The sequence below is a fragment of the Equus przewalskii genome, chromosome 11 (assembly GCF_037783145.1).
Source record: "Equus przewalskii isolate Varuska chromosome 11, EquPr2, whole genome shotgun sequence".
Taxonomy (NCBI): domain Eukaryota; kingdom Metazoa; phylum Chordata; class Mammalia; order Perissodactyla; family Equidae; genus Equus; species Equus przewalskii.
This window is the reverse complement of record NC_091841.1, coordinates 26,291,080-26,312,453: the sequence shown is the minus strand read 5'-3', so window position 1 is coordinate 26,312,453 and position 21,374 is coordinate 26,291,080. Positions and strand designations below refer to the sequence as shown.

The following is a 21,374-nucleotide window of genomic DNA, read 5'->3' as shown; positions in this document are numbered from 1 at the left end:
CCAAAGAGGTCTTTCAGTGGAAGAATTTGTTGTCTAAAGCCACTAAAATGCCCCACCCTGTGGTCCCTCCTCTTGGACAGACCCACAATCCCATGGTGTCTGGTCCAGCGCAGCTGGAGACAGCTGGACAGAAGGCAGAAATACCAGTGGACAGAGTCGTCCTTCCCACCCCCCGCCTCCTCCAGCCCAGCTCAGACCTCTCCTTGGCCCCGAAGCTCGAGGCCAGGCCGCAAGCCCTGGTCCCGCCTAGCGTAAGAAGCCGTGGTGGAGTCAGCAGCCCAGCCCCGCTCCAGGGTCCAGCTGCAGGGCCTGCTCACTCTCAGCCTCTCAATTCACCTTCGTCCTACCCAAGCCTCAGTGTGTCCACCTGCCAAATGGGTGTAACCATCCCTGCCTCACCTAGCTGTCCCCCAGGTCGGCTGTAACGGTACAAATAAAGTGAAATCAGAAACTAGCGAGTTTTTTGGAGGGGGGCGCCGAGTGCGGACGGCATCCCGGCGAGGAAGCGGACTACAACTCCCATCCGGCTCCGGGGCCGCGGGCGCCCCAGCCCGTCTCCCTGAGCTGAGGGGCCGGCGGCCGCTGCCCTGGGGGCGAGGGAAGCTGCAGGGCCCGGGCACCCCTCGCCTCGGTTAGGGGCCGGTGAGGGGCCGGTAGGGCGGGGTCTGGGGCCGCGCCGGGGTCTGGGCGGCCTTCCCGGCCCCCAAGGGACACCCCCTTGCCCCGCCCCGCCCAGGAGTTACTCCTCTGGGTCCGCCCCCCCACTTCCTGGCCGAGGTTGGCCCCGCCCCCGTGCGCCTCCACCCTCCCACCTTCACCTCCAGTCGCGTCTGCTATTGGTCGGCGCTCACCTGCCCGTCCGTCGGGGGGCGGGGCAGGGGGCGGGGCGCGGCGCCCAGGTGAGGGCGCGCGGGCGGCGGCAGAGGAAGGTGACAGCGGGGAGGGCGGGAGGGTGGGGGGAGGACGCGCGGACCGACCGACAGACGGACCGACGGGCGGGCATGCGGGCGGGCCGGCTTTAGCCCGGGCGCGGGGCTCCGGCCGCGGCCATGGAGCAGCGGCGGCGCGCGCTGGAGGAGCTGGCACGGGGCGAGGCCGGCGGCGGCCCGGGGCTCGACGGCCTCCTGGATCTGCTGCTGGGGCTGCACCACGAGCTCAGCAGCGCCCCCCTGCGGCGGGATCGCAACGTGGCGCAGTTCCTGAGCTGGGGTGAGTGGCCCAGGCGGGATCGAGGGGGGCGGCCCGAGGGACACCACGCCGGGACCCTCTTCCCCCGCACTCCACTCCCACAGACCCTCCCACAGGGAGCCGCACCCCCACCGGTCTCCCCCACCCCCCCGCAGACACCCCGCAGTGGCTCTGACACGTGCCACCGGACCCCGCAGGTCCTCTCAGTCACCTGCACACCTTACCCTCGCTCAGATTTGCACACACACTCTTCCCCACTCACAGAACCTGGCACGATGCACAACACATGTCTCACACCGACACACACACACTCGGTCCAAGGTATAGACCCAGACACATGCACACAACCCAGGCTCTACAGAGGCACGTCCAGGATTGCTCCTTCCCACGTCACACCTCGTGCCCGTGAGAACACACACTCCACACACGCAGACCCCCATGCACATCACCCACTGACACACATGCTTTCTCAGTCTCCCACCTACCACACAGACACACCAAGATACTCATACATAGCTCACAGAGAGACCCGGGGAGCCCCACACTTCACCCTGCAGACCACCCCCAACTACACGGGCTGTTACACACTCGCCTACTTCCACTCACGGATCTGTAGGAGTTGCACATTTGCCAGCATCCCTCCCCCCTCCTCCCCCCCCACACACTTTCATCTCCCTGCATACAAGACCACCCCAGCCTGGCCACAGGAACCAACCTCTCAGCCCCTTTGTCTGTGCAAGCCGCTGGCCATGCTTCCTGAGGGCTGTTCTCAGGGCCAGGGAGGGGGGCCTGGCTGGAGGTGGGTCTGCACCCCTTCCTGGTTGACTCATCTGAGTCACCGGGAGTGGCTGGCCCGGGGTGACCCTGAGCCCGACATGGGCACCGGCGCCAGCCCCAGGGCTCCCTGGTCACACCTGCCAGGGCATGGGGGGAGGACACAGGGGCCTGGTCTGTAGGGTGGGGTGAGGCGGGTGTTTGCCCAGTGGGCGACTAGCATTCCTGGCACCCCTGAGCTCTGGGCAGGCACAAGGCACGGCCTGGCACAGTTGGGGGCCTTCAGGACAAGCCAGTGAGTTAGCCCCCAGCCCCCGCCCTCTCCTCTGGGGTGAGGGCCATCACAGGGCTTCTGCCTCTGCTGCCTGCCTGTCTCCCCGGGACTTCTGCACCCTATGTGTGTGTGTGTCTGACCGTGTTGTCATCACCCCCTGTGACGCCCACGTGTGTGTTTGTGTGTGTGTTTGCACACACAGTTGCTCCTCCCTGCCTGCCTCTGGCACCTCTGCTTCGGACCCCAGCGTGGGGGCCTGTCTGTTGACATCTCCTAAGGTAACACACAGGGCAGTGACTCACTCCTCTCCTGCCCCAACTTGTCCCTGCTCCTGCCCAGAGCCCCCATCCCCTGCAGCAAGGTGAGGGGACTGTGCAGCCTGTCCTAGGGGCCTGGGTCCTCCTGGCTGTGGGCCCCGGGCTTTGGCCTGTCTGGTTGATGGGTAGCTGCCCTGGCCTCCGTTCCCCCTCGGAGCCTGTGGCTGCTGCTCTTCCCCAGCTGCGCACACAGACCTGGGAAACAGACAATTAATTTCTGTAATGAGGTTTCCACACCACCCCTGCTGCGGGGGTTCTGCCTGATAAACCTGTGGAGCAGCTCTCTGTCCTACCCACAGACCCGCCCAGCTGGCAGCGAGTTTACCTCCTGGCAGGGGGAAACTGAGGCAGGGAGCCAGACTGCAGCTGCCCCCACCCCCTGCTGGTCGCTCTTGCCTCCCTAACTTTCCAGTCCCTAATTCCCTCCCCAGGCCTGTAGAGGGGCCTGGGAGTGGCTGGAGATGCCCCTCGTGGGAGGATGAGGGACTCTGAGGCAGGAGGAGGTTCCTGGCCAGGAGAAGGCCGCGTCGAGAGACGGGGAGGGCTCAGAGTTGTAGGGCTGGTCAGGCCTGGAGGAGATCCTGGGTGCCCACACCCTCGGGTGCCAGCGGCAGGCGCCAGCAAAAGGACTTTTGGCTCTTGTGAGAAGCCGGGCAGACCTATCCTTGCCTCCAGACTGAAGAGGCCCCACACGGGGAGCACAGAATCTGTCCCCAGAGCCCTGCAGAGCCACTGTCCTCCCTGTTCTCCGGGGCTGCCCTAGGCCTCACCCACAGCCAGATACCTCTGTGCCTACAGGGTCCCAGGACCGGGGCCCACAGCTCCTCAATGGCAGAGAAGCCTCTCTGGGGACAAAGAATGTTGCCCGTCCAGTTTCCCAAGACAAGCCCGGCCTGGTCCTGTAGAGGGCCAAGAACTGTGAGCTGGGGGTGGGAATGGTATCCCCATCGTCCCCAGGGTGACCTGGCCAGCCAGGGTCAGCCCCCAGGCTGGGAAGAACTATAAGTTCCATCAGCCCCTGGGGCGGAGGCTGCCTGGAGTCTGGGGACAGGGGTCCAAGGAGCCATGGATTCAGGGAGGGCTGGGGTCAGGGGGTGAGCAGAGCCAGGACCTCACCTTCCATGCTTCTTGATCATGGCTGCGTGGGCCACAGCACCTATCAACCCTCTGGCCAGAGGCCGTCCCCTGGGGAGGTCCTCCCTGCCCTGGCCTCCTGGGAGTTGCAGGTCCTGGCTTTCCCCATGTGGGAGAGGAAGCTGGGGCCCTCCGCAGGTTCCCTGAGCCCCTCTGTGTCCCCTCAGCCAGCCCCTTCGTCACGAAGGTGAAAGAGCTGCGGCTGCAGAGAGATGACTTTGAGATCTTGAAGGTGATCGGCCGAGGGGCCTTCGGGGAGGTGAGCACAAGGCTTGGGGAAGGAGGGAGGAGGGTGTGCGCGCCCAGGCTGGCCTGACCCCTGTGCTGTCTGTGGCCTCAGGTCGCCGTGGTGAGGCAGAGGGACAGCGGGCAGATTTTTGCCATGAAAATGCTGCACAAATGGGAGATGCTGAAGAGGGCCGAGGTCAGTCTGGGGTCTGCTGGGACTTTGGCGCCCCACAAAGGGGCAGGGAGGGGTGCGTGCTTCCAGTGAGGCATACACGGGAAGGGGCGAGCACGGCTGCTGAACAGGCAGGGGATCCACCCCCAACAGCCGCCCACTTCCCCCAGCCCTTCCTCAGGGAAGCCTTTCTTCGAAGAAAGCAGAGTTGTTCCCATTTTCCTTATGAGAACACCGAGGCCCAGAGCACTAAAGCATGGGCTTGGGCTCACACAGGCAACTTCCATCCAGCTTCTGCTTACTGAGTCTCCCCCCACCCGCTGAGCTGGCCAGCAGGGTTTCCTGGCTCTGATCCCACCCCGCCCCCTGCTCCCCAAACCTGCTGCAGACAGCCTGTTTCCGGGAGGAGCGGGACGTGCTGGTGAAGGGGGACAGCCGCTGGGTGACTGCTCTGCATTACGCCTTCCAAGACGAGGAGTACCTGGTGAGGACACTCAGCAGGGTTGGAGGGGAGTTGCCTGGGAAGAAAGGAGAAGGCCCTTGGGGGCCAGAGGCGCTGGGTCCAAGGAGAGAGAGACCCTCCGACTGGGACCAAGAGGTTTCCACTCCCCTCCAGCTCCCAGGCCTGCAGCCTCTGATTGAGGCCTGGCTGGGAGCTGGCCAGCCCAGAGCTACTGGGAGACACAGCCCTGTCTTCCCTGAGCCCCATGGAGCAGTAGGAGACAGGGCCCTGGGGCAGGTGCCCCCCACCCTCCCGCTCTGATTCTTGCCCCCCACCCACTGCCACCCAGTACCTCGTGATGGACTACTACGCTGGTGGGGACCTCCTCACTCTGCTGAGCCGCTTCGAGGACCGCCTCCCGCCCGAGCTGGCCCAGTTCTACCTGGCTGAGATGGTGCTGGCCATCCACTCACTGCACCAGCTGGGCTATGTCCACAGGTGGGGCCCCCAAAGCCCCCGCTGTCCTGTCCAGCCCCTCCTCTGGGGACAGCTGACGACACGCATGCCAAGCCCTGTGCTGGATGCTTCAAATGCACAATGCTTTCACATCCTCACACCGAAACCTTATGTGGTGGGGCTGCTATTATCCCATTCTACACATGAGGAAGTCAGGGCTCGCTTAACCCAGGGAAGTGGGCACCCTGGGTAAGTGGGTGGCCGAGCCATGGTTTGCACTGGGCCAGTCTGCCTCCTGCATCCCCCACTGCACACTCTGCTGCCTCCGAGGGTCGTCTTTATGGGCCCCTTTCCCCAATCTAACCACCTGCTTCCTTCTTGGGAGCCAGGAGGCCTGGCCACTAGCCTTGCCCCCTCCCACATGCATGCACACACATGCTGCTCGCATGTGCTCACAGGAACACGTGTGAGCATATACACGGTAGTGGGTGCACGTGCCCCTGCACGCACGCCCAGGCGTGTGCCTAAACGCACATCCACACACCCAGGTCAAGCCCCTCGCTCTCCCTGCCCTTCCTCAGGGATGTCAAGCCGGACAATGTCCTGTTGGATATGAATGGACACATCCGCCTGGCTGACTTTGGCTCCTGCCTGCGTCTCAACAACAGTGGCATGGTAAGGACCCACCCCAGAGTGGGGGCAGGGGACATCCGGCCAGGAGAACTCCCAGGGGAATGGGAGGCACCAGGCCTAGTGCAGGGAGCATCAGGCTCCCAGGGCAAGGAAGGGCTGGGCCCAGGCCCCAGGTAAGGGGCATCAGGCTAGCTGAGCCCTAGGGAGTGGGGGTGCCAAGGCCACGGTGAGGGGCCAGCAGGCACAGCTAAGCCTGAGGCTGTGCTTATGATGTCAACACCACCACCACCACCCACAGGTGGATTCATCGGTGGCAGTGGGGACCCCTGACTACATCTCCCCTGAGATCCTGCAGGCCATGGAGGAGGGCAAGGGCCACTACGGCCCACAATGCGACTGGTGGTCACTGGGAGTCTGCGCCTACGAGCTGCTCTTTGGGGAGACGCCCTTCTATGCTGAATCCCTGGTGGAAACCTACGGCAAGATCATGAACCATGAGGTCGGCCGCCAGGCTCTGGGGTTCTGGGAGGGCAGCGGGACTTCTGAGCCCACGTGGTTGGTGATGCCTGCAGGCAGGGTGGGATCCTGGCCACCCACCTGCATCCCTCCCCCTGGGCCTGCAGGACCACCTGCAGTTTCCCCCGGATGTGCCCGACGTGCCGGCCAGCGCGAGAGACCTGATCCGCCAGCTGCTGTGCCACCAGGAGGAGCGACTGGGCCGCAGAGGGCTGGACGACTTCCGGAACCACCCTTTCTTCGAAGGTGTGGACTGGGAGCGGCTGGCGACCAGCACTGCCCCCTACATCCCTGAGCTCCGTGGGCCCATGGACACCTCCAACTTCGACGTGGATGATGACACCCTCAACCGTCCAGTGAGTGGCGGGTCCCAGTGCAGTAGGAAAACTGCCTTGCCCCTTGCTGGTTGTGGAAACACCCCTGAAGGTCCCCAAAGCAGTTGTTGGGCTCAGGATGAGGCGTTGGGACCCCAGAGGTTCACGGGGGTTGTGGTTCGCCTGCACTTGTTCACCTGCACTGAGGTGGGTTGTGGCAAGTGAAAGCCCTTTGACCTCAAGTGTCAGCCTATTAACCAGAACTTGTATAAGGAAGATGACTCCCAGCAGCGCCTGGGAGGCCATGACCTCAAGGACTCATGGGAGTTGTGGTCCATTTGGGGAGGCCATGTTACCCCCCCTAGGTTTCCACCTGAGTGGGAAAAGGTCGGTGCTCCCAGTCCCAGGGGGTCGCCTGGGGCTGCACCTGTTGACTCTGGCTCTCCCTCCTCCTCCTGCAGGGGACCCTGCCACCACCCTCCCATGGGACCTTCTCCGGCCACCACCTGCCATTTGTGGGCTTCACCTACACCTCGAGCAGGTGGGTCTGGTCCTTACACACCTGGTGGGAAGCTGGGGGCTGCCCGGCCTGGAGGATGCAGGGAGTGTAGCCCATCGGAACCCTGGGAAGGGCCGACTGGCCCACCCATGTGATCGGTGCTCAGGATGTGTGCTCTGAGCCTTCAGGAGGACAGCCCCCCATGTCCTCAAGGTCTTGGTAAACCCATGCCCATGAGCCCTCAGGGTCCTGCCCAGCATTGGGTCCTCACGGTCCCCTCCACGGCAGGCGAGGAGTGTACTGGACCCAGAGCCAGAGGCTGGGGTGGAGGTGCAAGGGCCCCTACGGCTCCCGAGCCTCACTTTGTGCCTCTGTGAAATGGGTGGGATGCTCTTTCCAGTTCCATTCGTGGGGCTGGGCTGAGACCACAGCGAGGTCCCCGGCCAGGAGGTACTCCGAGGTGTAAGCAAACGCATGTGACCCGAGCTCAGGGGCGCCCACTGTGTGCCGGGCACGGGGCTGCCTGGGCCCATTTCACCGGGTCCTCTTGACAGCCCTTGGAAGGGGCTCTGTTATCACCTCCATTTCCTGGGAGGAAACTGAGCCTCAGAAATGTTGGGTGACTGTTCAAGGTCACACAGCCTCTGAGGGCCAGGACTGGGGCTTGAACCTGGGTCCGGGGGACCCTGGAGCCAGTGCCCTGGGCTGCTGCCCATGGGTCTCCCAAGGGCGGGGCCTGGTGTGATTGCTTCCCTCCCAGCACGGAGCCCGGGCTGGTGCAGAGCTGGCGGCAGTGGGTGTTTCTGGGATGTGTGAATGATTGGATGCCAGAGGATGGACGAGGCTCCGAGGGGAGGGGTTTCTGCTAACTTGTGTTGCCCTGCTCTCCCTAGTCCCAGCCCTGAGAGCAGCTCCGAGCAGGTGGCTGCCCTGGAGCAGAGGCTCCGTTGTCTGGAGCAGGAGAAGACGGAGCTGAGCCGGAAGCTCCAAGGTACCGGGGAGCCAGCTGGGCTGGGGCGGGGTGGGTCTGACCTGGGGCTACTGCTGCAGGACTAACCACTCACCTGAGGATGCCCCCCACGGCAGAGGCCCTGCAGATGCCCTCGGACCACCGGGAGCTGGAGCAGCTGCGGAAGGAGGTGCAGACTCTACAGGACAGGCTGTCAGGTATTCCCACACCCCCACCCCATCTCTTCTCCCCTCCCCTCACCCTGGAGGCTAAGTGGCTTTCCCAGCACACCTGAGTCTAACCTGAGTTCCAGTCTTGCCCCTGCTCTGTACATGCTGTGTGATCTTAGGGAAGTATCTTAAAGTCTCTGAGCCTGCAGGTAGAAAATGGGTCAAGGAGACCCCCCCCCCCACCCCCAGGCTGTGGTGAGGGTTTCATGAGATACTGCCCGTGGAGTGCCTGGCTGAGGCCAGGGCAGTCCATATGTACAGGTCTCAGTGACAATTTCCGGCAGAGATGCTGAGGGAAAGCAAGGCCCCCGTGTCTCAGACGGAGGGTAGCCCAGGCCAGCACAGTGACCTTCAGCAGGAGAGAGACCGGCTCCTCCAGGTGAGGGCCTGGTGAGGTGGGTGAGTGGCCCAGGGCTTCATGCAAAGGAGGTCCATGCCCTGACTCCAGGCCCCCCGCCCCCCCAGGAGCTGGCCGAGGCTCAGACAAGGCTGCAGATGCAGGAGCAGGAGCTGGGCAGAGCCCAGGGGCGGCAGGAGGAGCTGCTCCAGAGGCTGCAGGAAGCCCAGGAGAGAGAGGCATCCACAGCCAGCCAGACCCAGGCCCTGAACTCCCAGCTGGAGGAGGCCCGGGATGCCCGGAGGGAGGTGAGTGATGGCATGGGAGGGAACACAGCAGGGTCCCCATGACCCTCAGCATGGCAGGAGGAAGCTGGGGAGCTCAGTTTGAGGGGCTGGGAACTCCCTGTGCCTTTGCACCTCCCACTGTGGCTGGCAGCGCCCTGAGCAAGGAGACATTTAGGGTGGGGTGGGCTGGGGTCCACCGCCTCCACTCCTGCTGCGGCTGGCAGAGCCCAAGAGTCCATAGCAAGGTGGAGGAGAGGGGTGGGGTAGACAAGGTCAGCACTGGCCACCTCTTTACTCATCACAGCTGCAGGCCCAGGTGGCCACCCTGAGCCGGGAGGTGAGGCGGCTCCAGAGAGATCAGGAGCGAAGCCTTGAGAAGGAGCCATCCCAGGTCAAGGTAGTGACATCTTACCCCCTGCCCAGTGGCATTGCCCTTGGCCTGACCTACTCGGGGCCCTCGGGGCCAGGCCTGTGTCCCAGGGGTAGGGTGGGCCATGGCTTCTCAGGCCCCTGACCCTCTCCATGTCCTCAAGACCGTCCACACCACCTCCGAGACCAACGGCACGGGCTCGCCCGAAAGCAGGCCTCAAGAAGCCCAGCTCAGGAAGGAGGTGGCTGCCCTGCGTGTGCAGCTGGAGCAGGCCCGCAGCCACGGGTGAGCTGGGCAGCCGGGGCAGGGGACAGGACGCCGGCCCGAGCTGGGAGTCACCGGGTCGTCCTCATCCTCCCCAGGCCGAGCGGGAAGGAGGAGGCTCTGTGCCGGCTGCAGGAGGAGAACCGGCGGCTGAGCCAGGAGCAGGAGCGGGTGAGCAGGGCAGACGGAGGGCAGGACAGCCAGATGGGCAGTGGGACAGGTGTGGGAGCTGCCGGGATCCCGGGGCAGGCTGTCTCCCCAGACGGCGGGCAAGCTGCTGTGGTGGATGAGGGTGTACACAGATGGGACTCAGGGACACTGGGGCCCCTGTGGACTGACCCCAGCTTCCCCGCCGGCCCCCAGCTGGTGGAAGAGCTGGAACGGGAGCTGCAGAGTAAGCAGCGGCTGGAGGGCGAGCGGCAGGAGTCAGAAAGCAACTGGGAGGCCCAGCTCGCCGACATCCTCAGCTGGTGGGTGCTGGGGGCTGGGAGCCAGGGGCTGGGCCCAGGCAGGGCTGAGGGCCCGCCCATGACCCTGAGCCCCTGCCCAATCAGGGTGAATGATGAGAAGGTCTCCAGAGGCTACCTACAGGCCCTGGCCACCAAGATGGCCGAGGAGCTGGAGTCCCTGCGGAATGTGGGCACCCAGACGCTCCCCACCCGGCCACTGGTGAGCCCCGGAGACACCCTGGGAGGAGGGGGTGCCGGTAGCCTCACTCCACAGGTGGGGACACTGAGCTCGTGGAAGATCAGTGACTTGCCTAAGCTCACAGCGGATCAGTGGCAGAGCTGGGGCTCTGAGCCTGGCCAGGTGACGGGGGGAACCGTGTGCTCGGGTGGGAAGGGCCTCTGAGGCAGCCAGGCCCGGGGGCTATCTTACGTGGGTGCCCCCGGCCACCAGGACCACCAGTGGAAGGCACGGCGGCTGCAGAAGATGGAGGCCTCGGCCAGGCTGGAACTGCAGTCGGCACTGGAGGCCGAGATCCGGGCCAAGCAGAGCCTGCAGGAGCGGCTGACGCAGGCGCAGGAGGCCCAGCTGCAGGCCGAGAGGTGAGACTAAGGCAGGCGCTGCCGAGGGGTCCGGGGCCCATGCAGAGGCCTGGCCCCATGGCGAGCCTTCCCTGGTTCTCCCCCAGCCGTCTGCAGGAGGCCGAGAAGCAGAACCAGAGCCTGAAGCAGGAGCTGGCTGCACTTCGGGAGGAGCTGCGAGCCCGCGGGCCAGGAGGTGGGTGGCCACCCGCGTGCCGGTCCTTGAGCAAGTCCGCCACACCAGCCTCATGGTCACCAAGGGGTCCTTGCAGCGCTGTGGAAACGAGTTTGTCCGGACTCTGCTGCTTACCCCACCCTCTGTTAGCCAGCACTTATTGAGCGCCTGCTGCATGCCAGCCCTCCCCCTCCACCCCTTCCCCCCAGCCTGCAGTCATTTCTCCATTTTACTGAGGTGGAAACTGAGGCCCTGGTTTCTCAGGAACAAGTGTAGGGCTGGGCCAGGGATGCCACCCCCAGTGACCTGTGCCCTCTGTTTACAGACACCAAGCCCTCAAACTCGCTGATTCCCTTCCTGTCCTTCCGGAGTTCAGAGGTAGGAACGGGTACAGGGGCTGGTTGGGGAGGAGTCCTGGGGAGAGGCACAGGGGCCTTGATTCGCCCCCCATCTCCATCCCCAGAAGGATCCCGCCAAGGACCCTGGCATCTCAGGAGAGGCCCCGAGGCCGGGGTCGGAACCGGAGCTGAGGCCGGAGGGCCGCCGCAGCCTGCGCCTGGGGGTGAGGACAGATGAGAGCCACATCTGGGGGGCTGGGGCCCCTGCCTGTGGCTTCTCACCTGTTTGCTCGCCCTCCCCGGCAGGCTGTGTTCCCCAGAGCACCTGCTGCCACCACAGCTGCTACAGAAGGCCCTCCCGCAAAGGTCAGTGCCTGGAGGCGCGGAGTGGGCTGGGGCGCCAAGCTGTTCTGCCAGGTTTCCAGGGACCCGCTTGGGTCCCTCCCTGTGCGTCATGGCTGGCAGACCACACTGGGGGGGGCGGGGTGGTGGTGATGAGTTTGAGCGCTACCACAGACTCACTGGGGTCAGAGTTCACACTGCCACCTGGCTTATTCCCTGGTCCCGCCTGACACCCCAGGATGGCCTCGTGGGTGGGGCACAGGGCCCCAGGAGGCTGGGGTCAGGCCTGGGTAATGGGTATGTCCCCTCCCCAGCCTGGCTCCCACACGCTGCGCCCCCGGAGCTTCCCGTCCCCCACCAAGTGTCTCCGCTGCGCCTCGCTGATGGTGGGCCTGGGCCGCCAAGGCCTGGGCTGTGATGGTGAGACCCCCACGCTACCCGCACACCCACTCCCGTGCCCAGCCACAGCCCTGGGGTGGAGGGAATGGCAGCGGCCCTGGCCCGGAGGCTCCCAGGCCGTTTCTCTCAGCCCAGGCCCCTGGTACCTCTTGCTCAGCATTTCCCTGTGCTCAGTTTCTCTCATCTCACTTGATGGGGAATTGGTGACAGTTCAGGGGCCACCACGGCCTGAGGGAGGCTGGGGCTGGGCTGCCCCACCCAGCCTCACACCACCTGCCGTCTCCCACTTTCCCCACAGCCTGCGGCTACTTCTGTCACTCAACTTGTGCCCCACAGGCCCCACCCTGCCCCGTGCCCCCTGACCTTCTCCACGTGGCCCTGGGAGTGCACCCCGAAACGGGCACGGGCACTGCCTATGAGGGCTTCCTGTCGGTGAGCTGGCGCCGGGGAGGGGAGGGCGGGCACAGGTGGGCTGTGGGCCTGGCGGGCCCTCCCATGCCTGCCTTCCCCATAGGTGCCTCGACCCTCGGGTGTCCGGCGGGGCTGGCAGCGGGTGTTCGCTGCCCTCAGTGACTCACGCCTGCTGCTGTTTGACGCCCCGGACCCGCGGCTCAGCCCAGCCAGCGGGGCCCTCCTGCAGGCACTGGATCTGAGGTGGGTGCCAGGTGGCGGCCTGGGGCAAGAGACCAGTGGATTGAGGGGCACCCGGGGGCAGTGCGACCTCTGACCTGCTCCCTGGACTTCCCAGGGACCCCCAGTTCTCTGCCACCCCTGTCCTGGCCTCTGATGTGATCCATGCCCAATCCAAGGACCTGCCACGCATCTTTAGGGTGAGTGTCTGGGGCAGGATGGTCTGGACCACTGTCCACCTCCACGCTGGCCTCACTCCAGCCACTTTTCGCCATCTCCATGGCTGCCGCTTCATCTGGCCCCCTCGCCCCCACATGGTCGGCTACAGTAGCCTCCATTCTGGCCCCAGCATCTATGCTCCATCCTGCAGTGCAGCGAGCTTTCCATATGTGAAGCTGGCCGTGTCCTGCCTGTTTAGGCCCCTTCTGTGGCTTCCCATTGCCCTCAGGCTGCTCCAGACTGTGGCCTCAAGGCCCCACATTTCTGACCCTGCAGCCTCCCAGCCTCTCCCCTGGAGCCTCTCTCTGCTCTGACCATGCTTTCTCCAGTCCCCAAAGTGCCCTGTGCCCGTGGACGCTTCACATTCTGTTCCCTGTGCTCGGTCCCCTGCCTGCTTCTCCACTCACACCCAGGCTCCAGCAGAAATGTCTCTTGCCCTGGGAGGTGGTCTTTCACCGCTTAGCCTGGGTTCAGGGCCCTGGTGTATGTTCCCACAATGCCCCGTCCTTCCCCCACCACGCACCGGCCCCAGGGCTCTGGGGTTGTCCCTGTTCTTGTGTGACCACCCGTCTGGCTTATTACCTGCTATGAGACAGCACTAGCACTGTGCCCAGCGCGCTCACGCCGGTGCTAAGAAGCATCAGCTGGTGGAGGAAGGATGGCTGGCTCTTGGCCCGCGGCCCTCCAGCCTGGGTCCCTGCCCACAGGTGACGGCGTCCCAGCTGACGGTGCCACCTGCCACGTGCACCGTGCTGCTGCTGGCGGAGAGCGAGGGCGAGCGGGAGCGCTGGCTGCAGGTGCTGGGCGAGCTGCAGCGGCTGCTGCTGGACACGCGGCCACAGCCCCGGCCTGTGTACACGCTCAAGGAGGCCTACGACAATGGGCTGCCCCTGCTGCCGCACGCGCTCTGCGCCGCCATCATCGGTGAGCCTCCCACTGGTGGGGGGGGACGCCGCCCTGGGCAGGCTTCGGGCTGGATCTGGGCCTGCAGGGCAGTGCTGGCTCAGCCGCAGTCGCCAGGGCTGCGGTCACTGCCCTGCAGCCACAAGCTGTGGACTCTGCCTCGCACACATGGCCTCGACCCTCCCCTGGGCAAGGCTGTGTGAGGAGCCCAGGCTAGGGGACAGGGGACCTGGCTTCTGCTGCTCCATTTCTCTGTGCCTCAGTTTCTGCTTTTTCTAAAAGAATCTCAAGCCGGTGAAAAGAGCAAAGGCTTTAGTAAGAGAACGAGGGTTCCCCTCCTGGTTTTCCTACCAGCAGCCAGTGACCGGGGGGAGCCTGGACGCACCTGGGCCTCACACCGTCTTCTGTGGGGCTGCTGTGTTCAGCTGGGAGCCTGCTGCTCAGAGAGCGGGGCCTCCATAACGGACAGCTGGGGGAGGGCAAGGCAGCCGTGCCCCCTGGCTTCCCTCGGCAGCGGGGGCCCTGAGCCAGCCCTGCCCTGGCGAGCTGAGACCTCTCCCTGCAGTCACTCCGGGCGGGAGCCACAGGAGAGGCTGCGCGGGTGCCTCAGGGCCCCTGTGTCAGTTGGGAGCCAGGAGGATGAGGGCATTTACTGAGTGGCGATGGCTGTGGGCAAGGTGTCTGCTTAACCCCTGTACTGCTTCATCTCTTCACAGGCTCACAGCAGCTCTGTGAGAAAGGTACCATTATTGTCCCCACTTTACATAAGGGGAAACCAAGGCTCCAAGAGGTGACATGACTTACCCCAAATCTCACAGCTTGGGGGGTGCCTCTCACCTTGTCCCCTGGCCCCATGGCCCTTCCCCATCAGAGCCAGTGCAGACTCTGGGACAGAAGGGTCCAGTGATGCCGGGACAGCAGGATCGCTGTCCCCATGTCCTCAGGAGAAACTGAGGCTCAGCAAGGACAGCTGGACTGCCCAGTGTCCCACAGCTGGACAGGCCCCCTCAGCCCTGACTCCCTCCCTCCCTTTCCCAGACCAGGAACGGCTTGCTCTGGGCACTGAGGAAGGGCTGTTTGTGATCCACCTGCACAGCAACGGTACGTGCCAGGCTGGGCCAGGGTGGGCCTGGGTGGGGTCAGCCCCTGGGGACGGAGGAGGATGGCACTGGGCTGCTCCTCACCCACCTGCTGGTGACGCTCTCCTTTGCCGCACCGCAGACATCTTCCAGGTGGGCGAGTGCCGGCGGGTGCAGCGGCTGGCCGTGAGCCCCACTGCGGGCCTTCTGGTCGTGCTGTGCGGCCGTGGCCCCAGCGTGCGCCTCTTCGCCCTGGCTGAGCTGGAGAGCACGGAGGTGGCGGGCGCCAAGATCCCCGAGTCTCGAGGCTGCCAGGTGCTGGCAGCCGGACGCATCCTGCAGGCCCGCACCCCCGTGCTCTGTGTGGCCGTCAAGCGCCAGGTGCTGTGTTACCAGCTGGGTCCGGGCCCAGGGCCCTGGCAGCACCGCATCCGTGAGCTGCAGGCACCGGCCCCTGTGCAGAGCCTCGGGCTGCTGGGCGACCGGCTGTGCGTGGGTGCGGCGGGTGCCTTTGCGCTCTACCCGCTGCTCAACGAGGCTGCACCTTTAGCTCTGGGGGCCGATCTGGTGCCTGAGGAGCTGCCACCGTCCCGTGGGGGCCTGGGCGAGGCTCTGGGCGCTGTGGAACTCAGCCTCAACGAGTTCCTGCTGCTCTTCACCACCGCCGGGGTCTACGTGGACGGTGCCGGCCGCAAGTCTCGCATCCATGAGCTGCTGTGGCCAGCAGTGCCCACGGGCTGGGGTAAGGCCTGTGGAGGGCCAGGCTGGGTGGGGCCAGGCACCTGCGGTGTATCCCCCACGTCAGAGGAAGACAGGCTCCTGCCCAAACTCCTGAGGGTGGCCCTGGAGGCCAGTGTGTACCCTCCAGCCCGACCACACCCTGCCATGCCCTCGGTGGCATGCGTGCATCTTCCTCGCCCGTGCCTCGTCCCCGCTCTTCCCCTGACTCAACTACTCTCCTTTTCCTACGTGGCAAACTCTTAACCAAGTCCAGCCACAGTGTCAGCTCAGGGCCAGGAGCGGGTTGGCCCTCCATAAATGACCACCGTGATTGCTGTCATTGTCCTTATGGCTTTCATGCTTCCTGCCCTGTTCTTCCCCGTCATTGGTCCTTCGCTCCACTTTGCTCCCCAGCTTCCTTGTTCAGACCTCTGCCCTGGCTTAGCACCTTCTTGCAATGACTGGTTTGGTAGCTGGGAGGCTGCAGAGTGGCCTGGGGCTGGTTTCTTTATCACATACAGCGTCCAGTCCCGAGTCCCAGGGCAAGCACACCCCAGGGCTGTGAATGGAGGAATGAACAAATGAATGAATGATAAACAGGGCAGTGAGGGAGCCCAGCACGTTCACAGGTGGAGTCCAGGCTGAGAGGGACAGACAGAGCTCCCTTCATGAGCCATGGCCCTTCTGGGGCCAGGCCAGTGGGTTGGGTGTAACACAGACATTCAGCCTGTAGGCGGTGGGACGACCACCTGGGGCCAGTTCCCAGCTGTCACTCACCACGGGGTGACCTTGGCCATTACTTAGCTCTGGGGTTTCTGTGACCTCATCTGTAAGTTAGGGGGTGATAAGACTACCTACCCAGAGTTACTTGAGAATTAAAGGAGAAAAAATATGCAAAGTGGTTAGAACTATGCTTGGCATGGCACCTAGTGAGCTCTCCTGATGGTTATCTCTCATCTGTTATGGAGGTTGGGTGGGGCAACAGCAGAGTCTTCAGAAGGACCTTTGGTGTGGGCGTGGAAGTTCTTGCGCTATGGCACAGGCTGTTCCCCGTGGTACAGAGGAGGCAACAAGCCCAGAGAGGTGCCCGACTTGCCTGGGGCTGCACAGCGCAGTTTCCCACCCTGCAGGTTACGCAGCCCCCTACCTGACAGTGTTCAGTGAGAACTCCATCGATGTGTTTGACGTCAGGAAAGCAGAGTGGGTCCAGACGGTGCCACTCAAGAAGGTGAGGGGCTGCCAGAGCCCTGGGGCTGGATGGGGTAGGGTAGGGTAGCATGGCGTGACCTCTGTGCCTGCTGCCTCAGGTGCGACCCCTGAACCCAGAGGGCTCCCTGTTCCTCTATGGCACCGAGAAGGTCCGCCTGACCTACCTCAGGAACCGGCTGGCAGGTGAGGGAGTGGGCGTGCATGTGTATATGCATGTGCGTGCGCTGGCCTGTGCACACTTGTGGGTGTGTGACCCCGAGCACCGGCTGACTGGGGCCCTGGGGTCTTGGGGGCACCGCCCAGCTCTCTGCTTCTCCCGCAGAGAAGGACGAGTTCGACATCCCCGATCTCACCGACAACAGCCGGCGCCAGCTGTTCCGTACCAAGAGCAAGCGCCGCTTCTTCTTCCGCGTGTCGGAGGAGCAGCGGCAGCAGCAGCGCAGGTGCGCGTGCGCCGGGGGCGGCTGGGCGGGGCCTCCTAGCCTTGGGGGCGGGGCGAGGCCCGGGCCGGCGGGGGGCGTGTCAGCTTCGGGAGAGGGCGGGGGAGGTGTCAGCTTCGCCGCCCCCCTCCCTACCCCGCCTCGGCCCGCAGGGAGATGCTGAAGGACCCTTTTGTGCGCTCCAAGCTCATCTCATCGCCCACCAACTTCAACCACCTGGTGCACATGGGCCCTATGGACGGGAAGCCCAGCGCCAGGAACCCGCCCCGGGTGAGTCCTCCGGGGCCAAGCACGAGCCTCTCTGGTGAGGCTGAGCCAATCAGCGGCCTCTCCGGTGCGCTCCAGCCAATCACAGGCCTCTGCTTACCTGGGAGCCGGGACCTCGGCACGTCCGGGCTGGGGTCGAGGGCGCTTCATTTGGCCAGGTCGGTCGTGCTGCCCAGTGCCAGCCCCTCCACCCTGTCCCCCAACAGGCTCCGGAAGAGAAGGGCCGAGGGTCCCGCAGCTCCGGCCCGCAGCGGCCCCACAGCTTCTCGGAGGCCTCGCGGCGCCCAGCGTCCATGGGCAGCGACGGCCTTGCCGGAGACGCGGACCCCAGTAAGGACCGCCCCGCCCCACAGCCTCCAGTACCTCCACATCCCTCCCCCAAGTTTCCATCCCCTTTGGACCCCACAAATCTGACCTTGGATTTTTGTCCACTTCCTCCTCCTGCGCCTGGAGAAGTGAAGAGGAAGCCTTGGACATCTCTCTCCAGCGAGTCCGTGTCCTGCCCCCAGGGATCTCTGAGCCCGGCAGCCTCCCTGACACAGGTGAGCCAGTGGGGGCGTTCCCTTCCCCCTTTCAAAGACAGGCAGTTCTATGCTCGGCCCTTCGCTGGGGCCTGAAGCCAGAGAACAAGCTGAGCCCATCCCTGCCCTGGATCCTAAGAGATGCAGGTTCTTCCCTGTCTCACCCCAATGTGGGTCGGCCTAGTGGGAATCTCGGCTCTGATTGTCTCAGCAGTGTGGCCCCTGGCAAGGAGCCCAGCCTCCCTGAGCCTGTGTCACCTGTAAAGTGAGGCCATTATTATGAGGCCTGTTCGAGGCGATGATACCTCGGCACCGTGCCTGGCACATGGGGAGGGCACCACAAAGGGGAGCGCTTGGGATTCCCAACAGAGGCCCAGCCTGTGGGCAGGGGGTCAGAGGAGGAAGCAGTGCACTCTGGGGACTGGGGAAGACCTAAGAGGGGTTGGGAAGGCTCCCACTTACCCTCCAGGCACATGTCCAACTCCCACGCCCACTCCAGCCACACCAGGCCACTCAGAGCCCTGGGACTCGCCATGTGCTTTCACACCTCAGGCTCTGGCCCCTGCTGTCCCCTCTGCTTTGAATGCCCTTTCCTGTCCTCAACCTGATTAATGCCCAGGACACCCACAAAGCACCTTCTCCAAAGGTCACCTGGCTGCCTGGTCAGGAGGTCACTGTCCCCAGGGCTGGCACCTCCTTCGGCACCCTCCCTCCACCCACTCCTTGTCAGTCCTGCTGTGCTGTGGTTTTCGTCTTGCTGCCTGTCCTCCTCCATCAGCTGGGGGCTCCTTGATGGTGGGGGTCAAGTTTGTCTTCCACCCAGAGTAAAGCGTGTTTGTTGATTGAATGAAGAATGGAGTGAATGAACACAGGGACTTTGATTTGGGCGCCAGGGTTAAGTAGGAGTTCCCCAGGTTCTTGTCGTGTATCCCCACCCCCACCTCACATCTGGCCTCCTCCAGGGGCCCTGCTGCAGCCGGTGATGGGTCTTGGGGAGGCCTCTGGAAGGCGCTGGCCTGGTGAGGAAACAGTCCTGCCTTCTTTCCACCCTGGCTTCCTTCTCCTTCCCCTCCAGGTCTCAGAACGGCCCCGGAGCCTCCCGCCCGCCCCTGAACCAGAGAGCTCCCCTTGACACCCTCTGGCAGGGCCCACCCCAACCCCGGAATCAGGAGATGTGAGGGAGCCAAGAGCTTGAGGAGTGCCATGCTCCGGCTGGTCCGGGCTGTGTGGAAATTCGGACTCAGGGAGAGCCTGCTCTGGGCAGCGACTAGGAGGCTGGCCTGGGTTCCCAGGACCCAGGGGGCCTGACTCCCAGCCCCAACCTGTGCCAGCCACTGGAAACAGAATGACCCCCTTCTGCCCTGGGGGCCCCTCTGCCTGCTGTCCACGGGTGATTGTGCCAAAGCTCTCATTCCACTGCCGAGGCCAGGAGGCTTGTCGGCAAGAGTCGGGATGAAGGACGGAGAAGGGCCAGGTCCCTGGGAGTGGTCTGGGGTCGTCTTGACTGTCTAGACCCCAGGTGAGGCCGAGCTGAGGCATATCCCAGTCTCTGCTCAGGGTCAGGGTGGGAAAGACAGGCTCTGATCCAGAGAAAAGGAGGATAGAGAAGGAGAGAAGAATGTAGGTGAAAGAGGCGGGAGGAAGTAGAGGAGGAGACGATAGTGACTGGAGGAGGTGAGGGCCATCCAGAGGAGGAGGAGAGGATACAGGAGGAGTGGTGAAGAGGACGAGAGACAGGGGACGAAGAGGAGAGACAAGGGGAGAGGGGTGGAGGGGAGAGACAGCTGGAAGAACGCACGCCCACAGAGGGAGGAGCTTCGTGGGGTGGGAGCAGAGAGGGGCTCCATGAGCCAACTGACATTGTCATCTAATCCGCCCAGGGGGGAGATAATTCCTAGACAGGGATGGGATGGGGAGGGTATTTATAAGGGCTACTAGCTGGGAGATGGGCACCCGTTGGGGGCCACTGGAGGGTCTCCAGGCACACTCTGGCCCCTCCCAGAAAGGGGGGGGTCCTTTTTCTTAAAGCTTCAACCAACCATATTAGGGGATCATAGGAGGCATTTTATTATTGATCACAGTCATTATTATTATTATATTACTATTTTTATTAAATCTCCCTCTACTGACAAGTAGGGGGCAAAATAAGTATTTATCTTCTCAAATGCCATATTCCCGGGAGGGACCGACTCGGACGCTCTGTGAAGCAGTAAGAAATCAATAAAGACGACTTTGTAAACTGCTGGCCTCCCTGCCTGGATCTGTCTTCCTGGGGTGCAGAAAATGGGATCAGAGATGGAGGGATGAGGGAGGGAATCAGAGGCAGACAGTTAAAGACCAGGTTGTCTTCCCCGTATTTTCAGACATCAAAAGATTCAAATGGGGGTAAAGGAGGAGAGTTGAATAGCAAAGGGATGGTTTGCAGAAATGTGAGCAACATTAAGGGAACCCACCAAGGAGTGCCAGTACCCCCAAACCCTGGCAGCTGTGGGCAGCCGTTACCAGCCCCAGGTCAGCCGGGCAGGAAGAGGCAGTGGTGTTACCTGACAGGAGCTGTGGCTCTCAGCAGAACTTGGCCATGGCCGAGCAGGAAGGCAGCCCAGGATGTAAATTCCTCCACGCCCTCTCCTCCCTCCCATCTCCTGCCTCCTTTTGTCCAAACCCCAGCAGCAGCCAGAGGACCTTAGAGCTCCACAGGCCACAGGTGGCAGCCTTGGGGACACAGAGCTGGTGGAGAAGGGTGGAAATGAGCCTGGAGGGCACATCCTGCTGCCTCCCAAGGTGAGGCTGCTGGAAAGGTGCGGGTCTCACTTGCTCTCAGCTTAGGTGTCCGCGACTGGGCAGGACCCAGCCTTGAGGCTGAGCTGGTAGGAAGGGGGGTAAGGCCTGTGCCCTGGGATCAGGCCTGGGGGCTGCTGCCTATGCCCTGAGATTCATGGCAGGCCCTAGAGCTGGGGAAAGGACCAAGAAGGGGCCCGGGTGTCATGTCTGCTGGGGGCTGGGGGCTGGAGGGTGCCCCTGGAATCCCAGGGCCTGGTTAGGAGCCCAGCGTTTGGAATCAGACAACCTGGGTTCTGGTCCAGCTGTGCAGTCAGGGGCAAATTATCCGACCTCTCTAAGCCTCAGTTTCCCCTTCGGTCAGTAGGGATGGGAAAACCCACTTCATGGGAGGTTCTGGTGAGACTTTGCTGAGATAATCACTGTAAAATCCCTTTGGCCTGTTCAGATGTTTGCTCTGCCTGTTGAGATGTAGAAGCCCAAAGAGAGCGCCCTCCAGCCGTCCTCACTGAATTGAAGAAATGGCCCCTTCCCCCGTGATAAATTAGCCAAAAGATTTTCACATTTTTAAAGAATTTTCTCTGAATGTTTTATGTTGACAAATTTCAAACCTACAGAAATATTGGAAGAATGTGAACTCCCTGTACTCTTCACCTAGATTCCCCGATTGCTGACATTGGCTGCTTTAGCTTTTCCTCCATATCTACCCATATCTACATATATGCGTACCATGGATTTTGCTACTTTTTTTTTTTTTTGCTGCTGAGGAAGATTCGCCCTGAGCTAATATCTGTTGCCGATCTTCCTCTTTTTGCTTGAGAAAGATTCACCTTGAGCTAACATCTGCTCTAGTCTTTCTCTATTTTGTACATGGGTTTCTGCCACAGCATGGCTGCTGACAAGTGGTGTAGGTCCCTTCCCGGGAACTGAACCCAGGCCACT

The 21,374-nt window shown here is 63.1% G+C and overlaps 1 protein-coding gene across 23 annotated transcripts; it reads left to right on the top strand.

The window, feature by feature from the left end:
• Positions 1-959: 959 nt before the first annotated feature.
• Positions 960-19,893, top strand: CDC42BPG (CDC42 binding protein kinase gamma). 23 transcript variants are annotated; one of them, XM_070564230.1, is made up of 39 exons: positions 1,089-1,209; positions 3,352-3,471; positions 3,855-3,946; positions 4,028-4,111; positions 4,476-4,571; positions 4,879-5,027; positions 5,567-5,660; positions 5,917-6,117; positions 6,242-6,490; positions 6,910-6,989; positions 7,841-7,938; positions 8,034-8,114; positions 8,411-8,505; positions 8,592-8,771; positions 9,055-9,147; positions 9,284-9,405; positions 9,483-9,555; positions 9,748-9,854; positions 9,939-10,194; positions 10,285-10,433; positions 10,520-10,608; positions 10,913-10,965; positions 11,051-11,149; positions 11,232-11,291; positions 11,582-11,687; positions 11,965-12,098; positions 12,181-12,320; positions 12,415-12,496; positions 13,223-13,439; positions 14,135-14,158; positions 14,457-14,519; positions 14,640-15,239; positions 16,348-16,445; positions 16,525-16,609; positions 16,749-16,869; positions 17,019-17,136; positions 17,340-17,463; positions 17,587-17,675; positions 18,730-19,893. In XM_070564230.1, exons 4-39 carry the CDS (start codon positions 4,070-4,072, stop codon positions 18,784-18,786), a joined length of 4,524 nt encoding a protein of 1,507 aa, XP_070420331.1. In that variant the 5' UTR covers positions 1,089-1,209; positions 3,352-3,471; positions 3,855-3,946; positions 4,028-4,069; the 3' UTR covers positions 18,787-19,893. The 23 variants fall into 23 exon arrangements, with proteins under 23 accessions (XP_070420313.1, XP_070420310.1, XP_070420323.1 ...); XM_070564212.1 differs by lacking the exon at positions 3,352-3,471 and having other exon boundaries at positions 960-1,209; positions 16,730-16,869; positions 17,590-17,675; XM_070564209.1 differs by lacking the exon at positions 3,352-3,471 and having other exon boundaries at positions 960-1,209; positions 16,730-16,869.
• The last annotated feature ends 1,481 nt before the right edge of the window (positions 19,894-21,374 follow it).